Source organism: Halichoerus grypus, chromosome 7 (assembly GCF_964656455.1).
Source record: "Halichoerus grypus chromosome 7, mHalGry1.hap1.1, whole genome shotgun sequence".
NCBI classification, from domain to species: Eukaryota; Metazoa; Chordata; class Mammalia; order Carnivora; family Phocidae; genus Halichoerus; species Halichoerus grypus.
In genome coordinates, this window is record NC_135718.1 from 112,660,757 (window position 1) to 112,679,222 (window position 18,466).

General features: G+C 42.8%; 1 protein-coding gene across 1 annotated transcript in view; it reads right to left on the bottom strand.

Annotated features, from left to right (window-relative positions):
- Nucleotides 1-18,466, bottom strand: part of LAMC1 (laminin subunit gamma 1) — a 124,382-nt gene that overhangs the window by 24,154 nt on the left and 81,762 nt on the right. Inside the window, exons 3-13 of the mRNA XM_036076391.2 lie at nucleotides 14,064-14,194; nucleotides 11,944-12,110; nucleotides 9,216-9,404; nucleotides 8,290-8,407; nucleotides 7,815-7,913; nucleotides 7,587-7,723; nucleotides 6,884-7,006; nucleotides 6,603-6,792; nucleotides 6,185-6,297; nucleotides 3,960-4,181; nucleotides 3,638-3,826 (exon numbers count right to left, since the gene is read on the bottom strand). Coding sequence (XP_035932284.1) covers nucleotides 3,638-3,826; nucleotides 3,960-4,181; nucleotides 6,185-6,297; nucleotides 6,603-6,792; nucleotides 6,884-7,006; nucleotides 7,587-7,723; nucleotides 7,815-7,913; nucleotides 8,290-8,407; nucleotides 9,216-9,404; nucleotides 11,944-12,110; nucleotides 14,064-14,194 — 1,678 coding nt within the window. The remainder of the gene's footprint in view (nucleotides 1-3,637; nucleotides 3,827-3,959; nucleotides 4,182-6,184; nucleotides 6,298-6,602; nucleotides 6,793-6,883; nucleotides 7,007-7,586; nucleotides 7,724-7,814; nucleotides 7,914-8,289; nucleotides 8,408-9,215; nucleotides 9,405-11,943; nucleotides 12,111-14,063; nucleotides 14,195-18,466) is intronic.

Below are 18,466 nucleotides of genomic sequence, written 5' to 3' on the forward strand. Positions count from 1 at the left end.
AAGAAAGAAATCAAAGATTTAGCTTGGATTTGCTTAAATTTGAGATGCCTTTAGCCATCTGACTCAAGCAGAAAATTAAATAGACACATTCAAATTAGCAAGACCTGAAGAGAGTTTAATAAAGATACTATCTATACGAGTGTGGGCAGGGTGTAAGCAATCCCGGGGGACAGTGCAGCCCCGGGGTAGTGACTGTGGGGCTCTATTACTTGGGCCTCAGGGGCTGCGGGGAGGGAGCAGTTAACCGGAACCTCACATAAGAAAGGGCTGTTTGGAGAAAGCTAGTGTCAGGAGCTGAGAACCTTGATGAAAGTCACTAAGCCACAAGGACCCCCCAGAGAAGGGGCCTTGGACTAAATACTCTGCCCCACCCACCTCCTTCTTCCTGCTGCCTGAACACAAATGGAGGGCCCATGTGATATCGTGCACACAGGTCCCATCGGGGTGGAGAAAAAAGAAGAAAGAATGTGCAGGGGCAAATGGAAGGCTTCCAGCCCACCAGCCAAGCGGAGATGGCAAGTAGGTAGCTGGCACTCGGGAGAGAGCGTGGTTGGGGCCCAAGACGCAGATTTTTCAGTAGGCACAGAAAGGCTTTTGAAGCTATAAGATGAGATTTGTTCACCTGAGGGGAGAATACAGATAAAGTTGACATGGAAGTCTCAGGCTGAGAATCAGAAGTGATAAAAGGAGCCTCAAGAGAAGAGGGAAGGAAGGAGACCCAAGAGAGGGCAGTGTCCCCAAAGGCGAGAGGAGAAATGTCTGGGGCCGAGTGAGCAGTCACCAGCATCCCACGTTGCTGAGAGACAGGGTCAGAGGAGGACTGAAAACTGACCCCTGCATTTGGCAAATGGAAACCACTGGTGAGGTGAACAGAATCTGTGGCTGGGGGTGGGCCAGGAGAGGAAGAAACAGGATGCTACTCAGGCCCTTCTTGTCTCTGATGTAGTTACCAGACCCTCACCCGAGATCCTTCTCCAGACCAGGATTAGGACAGCGTGTCAGTTTTGCTTTTCATCAGATCATTTAGCCATTCTAGATATGATCTATATTTAAAATGCCTTGAAACCTGTTTTGAATAAAACAATTTTTTTTTTTTTAAATCTGGTAGAAAACCTAAAACAGAGCTGCATGGGAGCCCATGGAACGCTTTCATACCAAAGTATCTTCTGGCAACAACGGCTAACCTATCCTTTGTCTCAGAGTCCAGGATGTAGGTCCAAGTCCTGGATGTGACTTTGGGCAAGTTAGGTACTTTTTTTTTTTTTTGCCTTAGCTTTCCTTATCATCCCCTCCCCACCTCGGGAGAGGTGTTGTTTCTTCTCCTCTACCCCTCTTATGTGCATTCCTTTGCCTGAACTAACCACACTGTCTTACAATTATCTGTGTTTCCCTCTATACTTTTAGCCCCGGAAGAGTGGGGACCATCCCTTATTCATCTTTGCATTCCCAAAGCCAGGCACTCAAATAAATGTGATGAAAAAAGAGTATCATTATTATTATTATTATTATTATTAATTTACCTCAAAAGATCATTTTAAAGATCAAATGTGTAGCATACCACGTGTGAAGAGCTCAGGGACTATAGGTAGCTATTCCTATTCTTCAGTAGTCTTCTAAATGAAGAACATCTTACCCTCTATCTGCAATCTCTGTTCGCTATCCAAAAAATATTTGCATTCATTCAACAAGCATACATACCAGGTGCTATTCTGGGTGTTAGGAATACAAAAGTCAGTAGAACAGACAAAAGTCCCTGCTGTCGTGGAGCTTAACAGGGGTTAGGAGGGGAAAGATAGACAATAAACAAATGAATAAATAGAAAAATATGAAGTGGTTAAAACGTGCTATGAAAAAAGGGAAGCAGGATATAGGACTAACGAGTGACGGCATCATCTTTCACAGGGTCTATGCTGTTTTTCACGTGGACCTCTACACCCTCATTAACATCTGCAAGAAGCACTATAGCTCATTCCCTTCAAGTCACGTGATAACTAACAAAACAAACATATCTCACCAGTCTTGTGTGAGAGACATCTGGTTACAGACTAACGGGTTTACAACATTTTGCAAGATCTCCTACAGTATACTCCACCTCTCCACTCTGTATCCCAAGTAGTCTCAACTCCCCCATTTGTACTATTCAGCATAGCCATGAGAACATCTCCAATGCTTAACTTAGTTTTAGGCTTGCAGTCTACTCAGTGGAACAACAGAATGAGCAAAGGGGTCTCTCATCAAAACGTCATATTAAGTACATCTAGGAGCAGATTCTGCAAGGGGGATGCTATATGCTACGGCAGCAGAGTAAAAAAGGGTCCTAAAACCCTGAGGTACTAGCACAGGGTAAGTGATGTTTCAACCAGACTCCACGGTAAAGAGAGGAGTTGAACAAGAAAAGTGAGGTTTGGGTGGAACAAGGTGGGGTAAAGCATTCTAAAAAAAAGAAAACCGTGCATAACAGGACATACAGTCTGGCTGATCTGACGGATTACAAGCAGCCCAGGACAGCTGCAGCAGAGACAGCAAAGGCAACAGAGGGTGGTGGGGAACAAGGTCAGAGAACTCCATCTATGAACCTCTGTTGGGCCACTGTTTTAAAACACACATACACAAAGAAAAGAGTAAAAAATCTGAAAGTCTACACTAGTTTCTCCTTATTTTCTCAACTACCTTAAGCAAATGATTGAATCTCTCTGTGTTGCAAAGACCTTGTGCTTAGTGTGGGGTCAGTGGAGTAGTAAAGGGAAGATGGGGTATTTTGATGTTTCCCAAGGATTAAAGAGTGTTTTGATGATGTACAAGAGATACAAATTATTAGCTGAGTGGTTTTTCTGTCTCACTTATTTCCAGGCAGCAATATCTTTTGAAGAAAAAGTATGTAATGGAGTCAAGGGTTCTATCAGAAGCCTAGCCAGAACCTCTCCATTACATGGAAGCTAAAGTCAACGGAAAAAGAGGTACGCTCATCAGTGAGCCTTGGTCTCCTTAGTCAGCACGACAGTTCCTTGAGTAGCTAGGAAAGATCTAGTTTTATGTTATTAACAAAAAGAAAGAAACTCAGAGAACGGGAACAGATGTCTATCCAAAGCTATAAAAACATCTTTTCCTAACTAAACGTGATGGGCTCTGATGCACTGAAAGGACTATTGAAAGAAAGAATAGAAACAATTTAAAGAATTTACGCATTACCACTTTATATCAAGAATCCCAGGATAGCCCCACAAACTAAAAATCAAGTGTTGGTTCTCATCCTAGGTGGGTGAGCATACAGGGCTCGTCACAAGCTCCTCCAGGGACCAGCCACGCAGCTGGGACACGTCACTTCATGTCTCCGTGCCTAGGTGTTCTCAGCTGTCACACGGGGAAACTAACAGCACCCACCTCACGGGGTTGTGAGGATTACTGAGGCAGGAGGCGGAGGGTGCTTAAGTACGTGGCCGTCACCATGTTGGCCATGTTTGTATCTGATATGTGTTCTATGAATCCGTGATAAATTCCACACACAACTTTTGCCTATTCGGACAACTATAATCACGGAGCCAAACAAACAAACAGAAGCTGCAAACCCCCAGGCCCTGTGTCCCGAGGTCCTTTTGCCCAGTGGAACGCGGAGGGCAGACGGGAAGAGCGGACTGACCGGTGGTGCCGGTGGGGCAGCTGGTACACACCACCTCCTGCGTCTTGGGGACAGAGGCACAGCTCGAGCCGCCAGGACACGGGCAGGGCCGACAGTCGGAGGCGGTGCCCGACGTGGGATCTCCGTAGTACCCATCCCCACACTTCTCACAGTGGGGGCCAGCTGTATTGTCCCTGCAGTCACAAACACCTGTTTGGAGAGTGGGGATGAGAACAAAGGCAGGTGAGCCAGCCGGTAAGACCAGGAGCACTTCCCTGCTCATCCGCTGGAGAGGACTTAGGCCCAGCAGCCCCACCCCCACCCCCCAAGAACCTCGTCTCACCTGTCTCAGGGTCACAGGTCTCGCTGTGTCCGTTGCAGGTACAAAGCACACACGGGCTGTACGGCCCGAGACTCGGAGTTTCTCTTCTGTAACCCGAGAGGCACATCTCACAGAACTGCCCTCCGTAGCCCACAGGACAGGTGCAGGACTCCACCCAAGTGGCAGGCACCCCGGGCCCCGGGCGAGCACTTGTTAGGGTGACATCATCCAAATATCCAGCACCTGCGTGTGGTGTGGATAAGAGAGTCACTGAGCTAGCTGTTGTTTTCCAAAAGCTTACAGAAAGTTAATAAAGCTAAAGAGTAATCAGACACAAAATTCCAGAGACAATCAGCTATTAGTTTAACTCATCTATTGGCGGAGATAACTAGAAAATAGCGTTCACGACAGTCATGGGGTACCTGGTGCTAAGTATCTGGAGAGGCGGGATAGCAACCACATTGTTAAACACACACACAACCAGATCTGTTGGATTTTACAGTTGTCTCAATCACCAGTGTGAAAAAGGAAAGGCACTGGACAATACTGTGGGGCAAGAGGAGATCAGAGCGAGAATGTAGGGGACGAGTTTACGTCTGCAGCCATTAAGCAGTGTTTTTGTTCTTTTGCCACAAAAGCAGTCTCTGACTATAGAGTTCAGGGATAAGAAAGCAAGGAAAACACCTGCCAACAAGCACCACTCATATATTTTTGCCCTGCATAAAATAGGAAAAACTGGTGACCAAGTTTTAATATTCAGGGCCACTTTGGCATATATGTAATTATTCCAAAGCCAGTATGCCATATATCACAATGCTTCCCCACTTCTAGAAGAAAATAAAAACAGAAGAAGCCGTAAATTGGCTTAGACCAATGGGTGATCCAACCCAAAAGGGCATGTGATGGCCTCAGCAGGAACATTCCACCAAGTGGCAGTCTTTAATTACATCATCATTATTTTCCTATGTTATGAAATATATATATGCCTTGTATAGAATTCTTAGAAATTGACAACCTCAGGTTGAAGGGCATCTCTTCTATGACTACTGTGAACTTAGTTACTTTTAATATATTTATGGATTTTGTCAACAGTTAGGTCATGAGATATACCCATTGGCTAATATGCTTCCAATTCCAACCATTCTTAAGTCTCCCATTCTAAAAAGTACTCTTCTTCTAATCTTGTCCCTACTCTTGAATTACAATCCATCTCTTTTCCTTCCCTTACAGCCAAACTTCTTAAAAGAATAAGCTTTATTTTACTTCTTCTCCTTCAAATTACTTGTCAAAGCACTGTAGCATAACGTCAGTTTTAACACTTCTTAAAAAAAAAAAAAAATGACCAATGATTCCTTAGTCCCCCGATCCAAAATCCAATGGCATCACCTTTATAAACCCTTTAATTATTTCTTCTCCTTAAAATTCTTTTTTCTCCCTTGAGTCTCAACACATGGCCCTTAGATAACTATGTTTCTGGGGTTATACTTTTTCTTTCTATATTTTTTGTCTTATTTCCAAGTTTAAAAATTATTGCCCATAGGTAGTCAACCTTTTGATTCTAGATCTCCAGTACTAACTTATTCCTAAGCCCCAGACCATTATTTCTAACAACTTATAAGATATTTTCATCTGGATATTCACGTAGGCATCTCAAAAACCAACACATCCATGCTGCAGATGCCACTCACAATGCCACACCACCCCTCTGACTCCACCCAAACAGCTTGAGCTTTCTACAGGAAAAGGTCCTCGTTACAATAAATAAATAAATAAATAAATAAATAAATAAATAAATGAAAATAATTTTAAAGGCATACTGAAAACAGCTTTGTTTATTTAACATTATAATGAACCTTCACTCAGGAATTTATAATTTTTCATAATTTAGCCAATAGTTTAAAGGGCTTGATAATCACATAGCAATAAATAAAAAGAAGTAAAGGTTAAGCATGTGAGCCAGTAGAATTACATGTAAGATTCTTAGACTATATTTAGATATAAAGTCACCTCATTAGGCTTAGTCATTATAAAACAATGCTATTTATTAATTTTAGCAAATTTTCTCCAGGTCCTTGAAAACGGTTAAACAAATGCATTATTTTTATACATAATTCACATGTAACGAAATAATTCATTCCATTTCTTTAGGATCAGCACTATAGTATTGGGACTTTAGAGATAAACTTTTGTATTGTGGATCCTTCTACCTAATCATCTTAATGCTCTTAAATTATATCATAACTTACTTCTCTCACTATATGTCCCACGGATTTTGATAGAGGTCAAATTGTTTAGGAGCTTCTGAAATTCGAAAGGGGTAAGAGGAGGCCTCCAAGGGTAATCTGTTGCTTCATGGAGCCTAGGGAGAAAGAAAGGGCCACGTTAACCTCTGTCAGGACAGTTCTGGGTGCTGAGAAAGCATTTCTTATGCATTTATGCTGCCAACAAGTCAATGCTCTGACAATCCAACCAAGTCAGAAATGGATCTGTTGGTTTTAGTACAACTGGAAAGGGTACAGTAAATAAAGGGAAGGCTTCCTTTGCCAAAGTCACCTTTATAACCCAGACGTTTTTCTTCAACAGCTTGAGGCCTGATAAGCTTAGGTAAAGAAACCACTTTTATAACTCTGGTCAACTCAGATTTTACAAAGAAGACCGTCTTACCTGAAGACGTATTTCACAGTGGTCTCACTCGGATAGGAATTGCCCTGAGCGATCAAGGGCACAGACACTCTCAGGCCAGCTCCCTCGAGCACCAGGTCTTCTGCAGAGAGGCGAGTGTCTCGCCTGTCCACCCGAAAGGAGAAGGAGAAGTTCTGACCATAACTCAACATCTGCTTGCCCAAGAACTTTGCTGAAAAGCAGACACAGTGGTGTGAAAGAGCGTGAGAAGGAGCGTAAACAGGAGCACTCATCACAGCAGACTGCTGCCTAGCCTTACTTACCCGGAGCAATGAAGTACCGAGGAAAGTAGCTATCCGAGAGGACGGTGATATCCTGCCTCTCAGAGGACCACTCGAGTGACGCTTCAGAGCCATCCCTTTGTTCCACCCGCCACCCGTCTTCATCTGCAAGAACAGGATGAAAACACAAGGGCCATCACACTGTGAACATCCTGAATTCAGGTCCTCTATACACCACGAAAATATACAGGAAGTCACCAGTAAATATTTCTGAATACAGGACCCTAGGACAGTACCTGTATATGCTACATCCCTCAAGCTATATTTTGATTTCACATAAATTTATACTACAGTAAATTCCACAGACGTATGTTTTCATTAAATTAAAAAGTCAAACAGGGGCGCCTGGGTGGCTGAGTCAGGTAAGTGTCTGCCTTCAGCTCAGGTCATGGTCTCAGGGTCCTGGGATCAAACCCGGCATCGGGCTCTCTGCTTGACAGGGAGTCTGCTTCTCCCTCTCTCTCTCTCTCAAATAAATAAATTAAATCATAAATAAATAAATAAATAAAATCATAAATAAATAAATAAATAAAAAGCCAAACAAAGAGCCAAACAAAAAAATCTTGCACATTTGAAAACAAAATGTTGCCACCATCAAAAAATCCTCAAAAAGTTACTCATTTTTAAAAAATACTGTAAGTCCAGTCTTGTAATTCTGGGAGACCAAAGGGAAGGTCCAAATTACCGATCTGAAAGGTAGAGGTTATAGGATAAACACTGTAGCCGACAGCATTTGTACAGACAGAAGAATGCCCGAAGCAGAAGCAGGGTGTGCAACCCCTAGGATTAGATGATTCCAAATTAAAAAATCCAGGTTTGCATCTGAAAAACATAAAGATATAATCAGGAATTTCTTGGACTTGAAATATGAGACCAGAAAAAACACAGCACAGCCAGAGAAAGAATGAGTTACCTCTCACAATTGAAGCCTTCAACATTGTCTTTGCAAACACATCTTCCCGTTTCAATGTTACACTCGTCTACGCTGCCAGAAGGATTACAAGAGCATGGCCTGTTGGATGGAAAAAGGAGTAAAACAAAGAGAGAAGAGAAACGAGAAAGAAATTCCACTCTTAAAGTCAACCTTTTGTTTTACATGTTAATACATTAAAAAAAAAAAAAGAATACATAAAAAAGCAAAAGGAGTCCTAAAGTCAGTTTTGTATCTGGATTTGGTTTCAATCAAGGATATGCCTCTCACATTTCAATACTAAAAACCCTGCTTCATTTCTGTTACAAATCAGTCCTGGACCATCATTACAGCTAGAAGTTCTTGAATTACTATGGGGAAAAATGTTCATACTGCTGCGGACGAGCCACGATATCTCTTATTCTGGATCAACTACAGTTGGATTCTGCCCCCTTTCTCTGGTTTTGAAAAGTCTTACCTGCATCCTGCCTCAGTGAGAGAATGATACCCGGGCTGGCAACGGTCACACTTGTCACCCATCACTCCTGGCTTGCAGCTACACCTGCCATAGCTATCACACTGTGTGCTGAGAGAACCTAAAATTTAAAGAGCTTGTCAACAACCAGAAATGTCAGTAAATATGTCAAAGGAAAAAAAAAAATGGGTCACTAAAAACAATGCCTGAAACCCAAGATGTAACCTCTAGATGGTTACAGAGAGAAGAAAGATCAAATTTTAAATCCGGATTGTCTCAAAATCATATCCTTTTGAGCCGTAACATTTTAACTTTCCGGACACACACCCTGCTCATCGATGTTGAAAAACAAGTCACTCTGCACCCAGTGACCAACTGGACACAAAACCAGTCGCTTCTCTGTGGGCAAGCACAGGCTCCTGAAAGCCCGTGTCTAGAATTTACTACAGCACAACTAAATAAAGGTCAAACTCTTGAAAGAGGAGAGCCCACTCAGAGCACTTTACATCTCTGAACGCACCAACATACTGAGGAAGTTCAGCCCTTCGAGGATCGTAAACTAAACAAAATCATTAACGCGCAAGAACTCATGAAGCAGCTAGCCTCTTCCAGTCAAAGTTCAAATGGTCTCTAGGATCGGGCTACTAATTATCTTCACAAAACCATTACACAGGCCAAGTCCACACTTACTTATACACACCAGAACATCATTTGAAAGTTTAACTTGGTTACACAGAGTGGAGGTGGGGGTCGGGCAGCTCCTGAGTCATGGGTCGGGACAACAGTGCACACATTCCCACTCTTCCCCTGGGCAGAGGAACTGAACTCCCTGAGCTCAGGCCTAGGAAGCAGAGCTTTGTTTTCGGGGGGGGCGGGGAGTACTTGTCTTTCAACCCACCAGGCTGAGGCTGGCACTGCCTGTCACTTACCCACGGGACTGCAGTGACAGGGAGAGCAGGCTTCGTTGTTCCCAAGGCGGAAGAAATTCTCCCGGCATCTCTCGCAGTTGGCGCCATCTGTGTTCCCCTGGCAGTTGGTACAGTGGCCCCCGTGGCCGGTGGACCGGTAAAGTTCAGGGTCAAAGTAGCACTCCTGTGATCGGCCATTACAGTCACAGGCTGTTGGCCAAAACGTACAAGTTACGTCAGACCCATGTTCCCTTGATGAACAGCATTTCGAGAGGCTCTAAGCAAGCAAACCTGTGATCAGCCATTACAGTCACAGGCTGTTGGCCAAAACGTACAAGTTACGTCAGACCCATGTTCCTTTGATGAACAGCATTTCGAGAGGCTCTAAGCAAACCAAAACCGCGATTTCCCATGTCTCTGGGGCACAATGGGTGGTAGGATAAGAACACCCACTTGACGCGTTGTTCATTTGAAAACAAAAACAGGAGGTCAATGAAGGGTTGAGAGAGCCAGGCTATCAGTTTACTGAGAGATGTTCTTATCAAAATCAGTGCCATCGTAAAATACGAGGAATTCCTGTCCTTAGAAATCTCTAGGTAACTGTTTACACATAAGTGAAAGGCAAGTCAAATTGTAATTTTTCTGAATCTTTATCCTTCGTTCTAATACCAACTCCAACAACAGGGAGCCAGTTTATATTCAGGCTTTAATTTACCCTAACTTTTAGGGCCCCAGACAGTTGAAATACGTTAAGACACTAATTTTCGAAGTGCCAGATTGCTTGCAAGCCTAGACTGGAGTAACCTGACACACATGGGTTAAAATTAGCGCCTCTGCAGAAGGCAGCAGCACTGAAGGGAAATCTAGCTTCAGTAGACACATCCATCTCCTGGGGAGCCACAATGCCAACCAGGTCTGCCATTAAGTAACTATGTTCCCTGCAGAACACAACTATATTGTAAGAACAAGTATATGTAGTTACAGAACTTCTTTTCTTAGAATTATGGATTTCACACAAAGTACCAGCAGTATCTTGAACACTAAATACAGTTTTATTTGATTTCAGATAAACCAAGTTGTTTTAAAAAAGAATGTTTGAATATATATTTTTTCTTTCTTGTCACCTCCCCTTCTTTATAATCAGTTCTTTCATAGTATTACACTTGAAAACTTGTTAGAAACTTGAATCACTGGCACCAAAAACTAGAGTTGTGTTAAGTAACTTGGAGAGCTCCCTTTCTATATCTCTTCCCTCAAGCCTCCCTAGATTATCCCGCACATCCCACTCACGGCCAAACCCAGCCCATCCCCACCTAAATGGTTTGGTGCTCTGGGACTATGAAACAGAACAGTCCTCTTGTCTACACTGTCCTAACACATGGGTAAAGCAGACGCTCTGTCTCCTTCACCATCAGCTGGTAAGAGAGAAGGCTGTAATTTTCTCTTCTCCAACCCCAGCATCCTGACAATATTGTAGTACTCTCTCAATCTCCAGAAACTTCACTCTTTGAAGTGCTGAAGAGTGGCAAGGCAAGGAGGAAGGCAAACTGATTTAGTTTCTCCTCAAAGTCCTTTAGAAACAGTATTCAGTTCATTTGCTGGCCCAGGAACATTTTCATGATGTTCCTGGAGACTCAAGATATGACCCCATCACTAAGCAAAATACTTTTCAAACACATGTGTACATTTATTGAAATGTCACATCTGAGGGGCATTTCACTGTTTCTGTTAAGATCTTTATCATGTGGCTTCTCATACTGGCTTTTACAGTTCCGTAAAAGAACTGAAGCTCAAGCAAGTGCCTAGGAATTCTAGAGGAGGCTGTACAATTTATCTTCAAATCTGGGATTTGCTGAGGAAAAGGAAAGATAAGAAAATCTGCTCTAGGCAACTAACAGAAATAGTCATGAGTCAAGATACTGGTCATTTCTCAAGGTTTCTGCCAATAACTCCAGTGAGTTCAGAGTGTCTTATTCCTTTATCAAGAGTATAGGATAAGAAATATTTATAAGGTCATAAAAATTATAGGTGCTTTAAAAGTTTCTTATTTTTAAGTCCTTGACACAGCATGATTACATAGTTTCATGGTTCCTTTCTCCTGAGGCTTCTTTCTCTATCTGTTCAGAATAAACCAAGCCATGATGAAGGGATAAAACAATGTGCAATCTTTCTTCTTTTACCCTTTTCTAGAAATACTAGGATCTACTTTCCTTCCCAAAGCCACCCACCTCTGCATGGGTGAAATAGGAAAATCCTCCCTGTTGTGCTCTTCAGTGAAATAAGGGAAGAATAATTTTGAGAAATGATCTTCTCAACGGCAGCCTTAGTCTAGAACTCAACACACCCAACACATGTTCATCAATGACCCTGACTGCTTGAGGAAATGACCGTTGGTAGGAAAATATTTTAATGTGCAGCAAAGACAAGACTAGAGAAACCATATTTTATAGTAGGCTACACTGGCCCAGCACTTGGATCTAAGCGAAGTTCCAAACCTTGGAGATGCTGCTCCTACTCTGGTACGTGTGTTCATGAAGGAAACTGAACAAAATGAACATACTTTTTTATTCATAGCCAACTGCCTTCATCTATGATTTTCCTCTGATGTGCATATAGTTTACCGTTCTATGCTCTCCAATTACAGAAGCAGCACTGCCTTTCAGAGTTCTCCTTTCAAGGAGGAACAGAAGGAAGCCAACCATTCCTTCTCCCCACTCTGGAAGTCCTCAAGATAATTCAACAGACTCACGCAGGCATTCGCTGGCGCTCTCCGCAGTCGCTCTCCTCCACGGCCGGTCGTTGAAGAATGGCAGACACTTTTCACAGTCTACCCCGTAAGTATTATGTTTGCAATTACACACCAGCTTGCCAAATTCATTCTTCACACACTCACTTGCATGTCCGTTGCATTTACACCTGGGAAGAGAAAAGACACCCAAAAATATGAAACAGCCACCAAGTCCCAGAAATGGATGCTGAAAAATGATGTACAAAAAGAACTAAACACAACCCCAGAATGTTTTTGGTTTGTTTGTTTTGTTTTTTGTTTTGTTTTTTTTTTAGTTTGACCATTCAAGACCGTAAACTGAGGAGCTAAGCAAAATTAAGTAATGGCAGTTTTGAGTTTTCAGGCAGGAAGGAAAATTAAACAAGCAAAAAAAAACCCAAAAAACAAAAAACAAAAACTCCCCCAAACATCTTTATTTAATAGGGGATGGGGCATTAACAAGACAGAAGAAAGTCTCTAGCAATTTCGGAGGCTTCTACAATTTCTGGGATCACTTCCGGAAGTCAACTGTGCGTATCAAGTAGCAATCAAGCGTGTAGGTTAAGCAGAGCGAGGACCCTGAAGTCCGGCTGCATGGGTTGGGACCTGCCCTGTGACTTACCAATGTCACTTAACCTCTGTGCCTTACCCGTAAGATAGGGATGATGACAGTGTGAATTTCACGGGGTTATTGGGAGGATCAAGAAGCTGCTTTATTCACGTGCCTAAGATTGTGCAGGCACACTACAAGTCAAAAATTAGGTCACAGCTGTTATCTGTCATAATGATTTTAAAGTATTCCATTCTGAAGGTAGTAAGAGACAGTCAACACCTCACCACCATATGCAACTCTGGCAGCCTCATACTCCCTCCAGCTTGTTTGGGGCAAGAATCCCCGAAGGATCCCTAGATGCAGGGATATGCAATCATAAACTAAGGACTCATGGAAATGCCCATGAATACTAAAACATGCTCTGGTGCCCTGATGTTTCCCTCATAGCTTCCTTAAAGATAGAATCAGCCGTATAGCTCCCACCGCTACTTGGTAATACATTTCAAACCTTTCCGAAACATCTACAGTATACCAGGATGAATCCCAAATTCATATCCCCGGCTCTTGTCTTTCTCCCAGGTCCTATCCTTGACTGGTACACAAGTTCAGATGTCCCCAATAACCTAAAATTTTACATATCTACAACTAAACTCATCATCTCCCTAAATTAGCTCATCTTCTTCATTTACTTCATTAATACTACCACCATTCTCCTGATCATTAAACTTTAAAATCATCTTTGACTAAAGTCCTGATAATTCTTGCTTCACAATAAAATCCATCTAAAATGTTCCTTTCTTTCCATTCTATTGTCACCACCCTAATGTCAGGTATTTGTCACCTAACACGCAGATCACAGCATCATAACAAGAATATAAATTCTCTCAATGGTACTCTACTTTCACCTTGTCTGCAATTAATCTTCCTAACCACTGTTTAGATATCATCGGCCTACTTCAAAAAGTACATGGTTTCTCATTGATTACAGTCTCTGTCAGCTTTCACTCTGTCAACTCTACAAATTCACAGAGGAGATGTTCCCTAAGCCAAGCAGGTCTTTAATCTCCCAACCCTTCACTTCTGCTCATGACACGCCTATCCTGCATCCCACTAACACATCCTCCTTCCTTATCCAGGCTTCAAGGCCCCGCTTAGTTTCCATCTGCTTCTCTAGCTTGACAGTTCTGTCTCATTCTGTGATATATGGCCTCTTTTTATCTAAAACATGTGTTTTAATTTTTCACATATTCATATATCGCCTGCTCCATTCATCTGTAGGATGCTAGAAGGTCAAGTCCTTCTCAGCAGGTGAATGTCTCATGCTACCTTGGTGGCTTCAGAGGGCCTGCCGCAGAGTTTTGCACTGAGGTGCTCAGTAAGAATTCACCAACTGTGCTGATCTGACAAGGTTTTAGAAAACCTAATTACTTTGTTTCCAGGATAATGAGAAGGTCTAACAACATTATTAATATGGTTGTAAGCAAGTTGTTACAATCACTTCTAAACCACAGCTCCAGTCACTTTCAAAGTTATTTAACGGTCTACTTACCTACCACCCACAGCAAAATCAGAGATTGCGTAATAATAGGACTTGAGAACTTTGGGGTCGTTAAACACTTCATCTCCAAAAGTATTCAGGCGATTGAGAGTTACTCTGATGTCAGTGGCAGTTACCCATTCCTGTCAGAAGAACGAAGAGAAAAGAAAAGAAAAAAACAGGAAAAGGTAAAGGGGCTGAAGACAAGAGACATAAATGTGACAAAATTTTCTAAATTTTTCAAATAGTTAATATATCATGTGACTTATGTCCTCTTCTAGCATTAAATCTGTTATAATGCCCAATGACTCCCTTAATTTCCTAATATTTGACTCTTCCCTTCTTTGATCTAAGTTGTTGTGTCACCACTCAGAGTCCCAAAAAGCAGGAATACTACTCGTTTCTTCACAAGGTTGTTGAGAGGCTTACATGAAATATACTTTTAAATGCTTCACATTCGGGAGGTACTCAATACACATGTCCCTTCTCTCCAGCCTGTATCCGCACCCCAAATCCAGTCCGAGAAGCCAGCGCAGAGCTCATGAGCACCATGGTGGCATGCGATATGCTGGTTATCGCCTCCGCCTGGCCATTTTGTACCATCTCTCTCTCCCTCCATCCCCAATCTGCTACGGACAGATCTGGGAGAGGCGTGCAAGTATAAAGTAATAAATCATGACACGGGCCGGAACCAATCAGATGCGGTTTTTGTCTTGACCTTTCCCATAATGTCACTTCTCTGGGAGGCCTTTCCTGGCCACCCAACCTAGAATTGCTGCCCAGCCCAACACCCTATTTCACTTGCCTATTTTATTTATATTGTCTGTTTCCACCACCACAACCCCACCCCCAGCCTGCCACCACCGCCACCACCAAGACTGTAAGCCCCACGAGGGCAGGACTTATTTTCTTTGTTGATTGCAGTTTCCCTGGTGCTTAGCCTACAGTAGGTGCTCAAGTAACATCTGCTGAGCAAATGAACAAATCTGAAGAAACCACAACTGATCAAATTGGTAGGTGTACCATAATGACAGAGGATAAGAATGAAAGTTAACGTTTTCCCCTAGGTTTTATGAGATCTAAGCCCTTATAATAAATGCCCTTTCACTGAGCTAATTTTAGTCAGATGTTTACATCTGTGGTGGACTGTTAGAATAATGATTCCAGTGAATCATGTCTGCCAGTGTCCACACCCTGATTCTGGGCTGGGGCATGTGATTTGCTTTTTGCCCAGGGGACATGAGCGAATGTGACACAGGCAGAAGTCTGATAAGCACTTGTGCCCCGGGCTTACCCTCTTGGAATACTTCTGCCATCACGCCAGGAAGCCTATTCTAGCCTCCTTGAAGCACTAAGACCACAGAGGGAGAGAAACCGAGCTCCCAGCTGACCTGCCAGTGAGTGAGCCCACACCAACACAGAATCATGAGAAATAATAAATCGTGGTCATTTAAAATCACTAAATTTTGGAGTAGTGTATGACCCATGACCACCCAAAGACACCATGTAAAGTCCCCTCCTGGGACTGCCTGTCAGCATCACCCATGGAGACGCACCAAGCAAGTGTCTGCAGGCGTCTGTGTTTTCAGAAGGCTCCCCGTGAGACAGGGAGGCATGCCCCTGATCAAGCAGCACGGCCCGAACCATGCCAAACACCTGGCACAGAGAGCAACCTAGAGGGCTCATAAAAGCTAATCCCCGTGAAGCCTCCAAGTATAATTAGAAAGGAGAAGAGATGATGATTCCACTGCATCCAAACTTGGAACTCCAGTAACAGCTCCCACTCATGGCCACAATGCGAGGAATCTTTGAGTCGTCTGTAATGTAAATAGCTCAACATATCTCTGTGTTTAATGCTTATTATATCTCCTTTGAGCTTTATCTTTATCACAGCTCTCCTTGAATAAAAGCTTCTCAAGGGCTGAGTCCAAGTCATTTTTTCCCACAACAGGCATCTTAAAAAGAACAGGCTCTGGAGCCAGACTTTCTAGGTTTTGAATCCTAGTTCTGCTGCTTAAAACTGGTGATTTGGGGCAAGTTATTGGATCTCTTCTGAGAAATGATGTCGATGCCCCATTTGTAAAATGGGCTTAACAGAAGTATCCACCTGTAGAGTTACTGTGAGGGTTAAATACGTAAATAGTATAGAGAGTGTGTATATACATCTATAGTAAATATAGCTAATATATCTAAGGGACTCAGAACAGTGCTTGGCACACTATGGCACATTATAGTAAGTGCTATAATAAATGCTGATTATTATTATTGTAAATCAGCACATGCTTAGTAATATTCATATACAATGAAACCAGGAAGGGTCTCCTCTCCCATCTGGGAGATCACAACTTCTGGAGAGAGGCACAGGAGGCAATGAGGAGAGACGGTCGTATCAGCTAAGCTGTCAAATCAGTTAATCATTGTGAAATCAGCTGAAGTCCGATCAGCTAACCCTCCTTGGCAACTGGGTATGAAAACCAGAACTCTTACATCCAGAGACACATAATTAATGTCTTTGCATAATGACAGCAACTGACCAGATCTATTACAGATGCCCATAGCATTTCTACCACATTTAGTCTCATGAGTTCCTATGGAATAAGGAGTAGCAAACATCAGGGGCGCCTGGCTGGCTCAGCTGATAGAGCATGTGACTCCTGATCTCAGGGTTGTGAGTTCAAGCCCCATGTCAGGTGTAGAGTTTACTTGAGGGAAAAAAAAAAAAAAACCAATAGCAAACATCAGAATTCCTACAGCTGGGGGAACTGCTTCAAGACAGGCTGATAAAGGCACCCAGCTGGCGAGGTGCCAGAACACCACAGTCACATAGGTCACTGCTTTTTCCTGCTGCCTCGGCAGGATCGTCAAATACAATCATCAGTATAGGAAGAAACTAAGCTAGCAAATGTCTGCTAGTTGATCAACTTAAAAAAATTGTAGATCACATCTCCCCTATACATTCCATCTTCTGTTTTTTCATCTATCAAAATCAGTTATTCTTTCAACTCATTATTCTGAACACATCTTATTACCATTGCAAGAAACACTTTACTGAAAGGCCTTTGCAAACATACTCATTGCTCACCAGAACCTCAGAGGTTAGCAAGATCAAGATTCACGATCTCCCAGCAAACTGCAGAAATACAATAGAAGGGAAGAACTAGACCCACAGAGAAACATATTCTCATCTTTTGCCACCATCCAAAACCACATGGCCAAATCAGAAAGAGTCCTCGAATATAATAAACTTTAAGAGAAAGACTGGAAGCCACAAAAGCATAAAGGGGCGCCTGGGTGGCTCAGTTGGTTAAGCATCTGCCTTTGGCTCAGGTCATGATCTCAGGGTCCTGGGATCGAGTGCTGCATCAGGCTCCTTGCTCAGTGGGGAGCCTGGTTCTCCCTCTCCCCACTGCTCGTGCATGCTCTCTTTCCCTCTAATAAATAAATAAATCTTAAAAAAAAAGCATAAAGCCCAGAATAAAGGGACTCCCTATTTCTCCCTACTTAGAAATGACAACAGCATTTCATAAAACGTACATAGAGTTTGCAAACCCACATCCAGTCTTTCCTGTCTCAGTGAGTTCATACGGGCAGGCTGCCCCCACTTAGATGTCAACTTCAGCCAAAAGACAGAAGCATCTCCAATTCTGTGTTACAGAAAGATTCCAAATTATGGTGTATGAAGAATATTACATAGAATTCATGAGAAAAAAGAAAGCTTTAATTCTTTCTATGCTTAAATGGGGAAAGGTTTCTGTCGTGATGCTCAAGCACTGTACCACGGGTACCTACACTTACATCCTGTCACAAACACCAGTACGGCCAGGTGATGAGAAGGTTTTATGAGTGACAATAGTGCCAGACAAGCCCAGTCCACATTTCCTTGCACAATAATGAAGGAAGACGGCATTCCTAAATATCTTGCTTCAATTGGTCCCCCTCTCGAATACTAAAAAACACTTTTCCTTTGGTCAAATGAAGGAAGAGATAAGGAAGGTTGTGGAAATAATGGATAAATTCATGGGGCACCTGGGTGGCTCAGTCAGTTAAGTGTCTGCCTTTGGCTCAGGTCATGTTCCCAGAGTCCTGGGATCGAGCCCCGCATCGGGCTCCCTGCTCGGCGGGGAGTCTGCTCCTCCCTCTCCCCCAGCCCCTCCCCCCATGCACGTGTGCCGTGCGCACACACGCGCTCTCCCTCTCTCTCTCTCAAATAAAATCTTAAAAAAAAAGAAAAGAATGGGTAGATTCAAATACTCTCTTCGAAAGGTCAGAAGCAAAACGTTTCCACTGCAAGTAAAGACCCAAGTTAAAACTGTTCAGTTTTTTAAAAAATTTCTAAAATTTATATCCCAGAATACATTGACAGGTACATGAGAACACAAGAACATCACCTGGGTGGCAGGAACAAAGCTACTTTC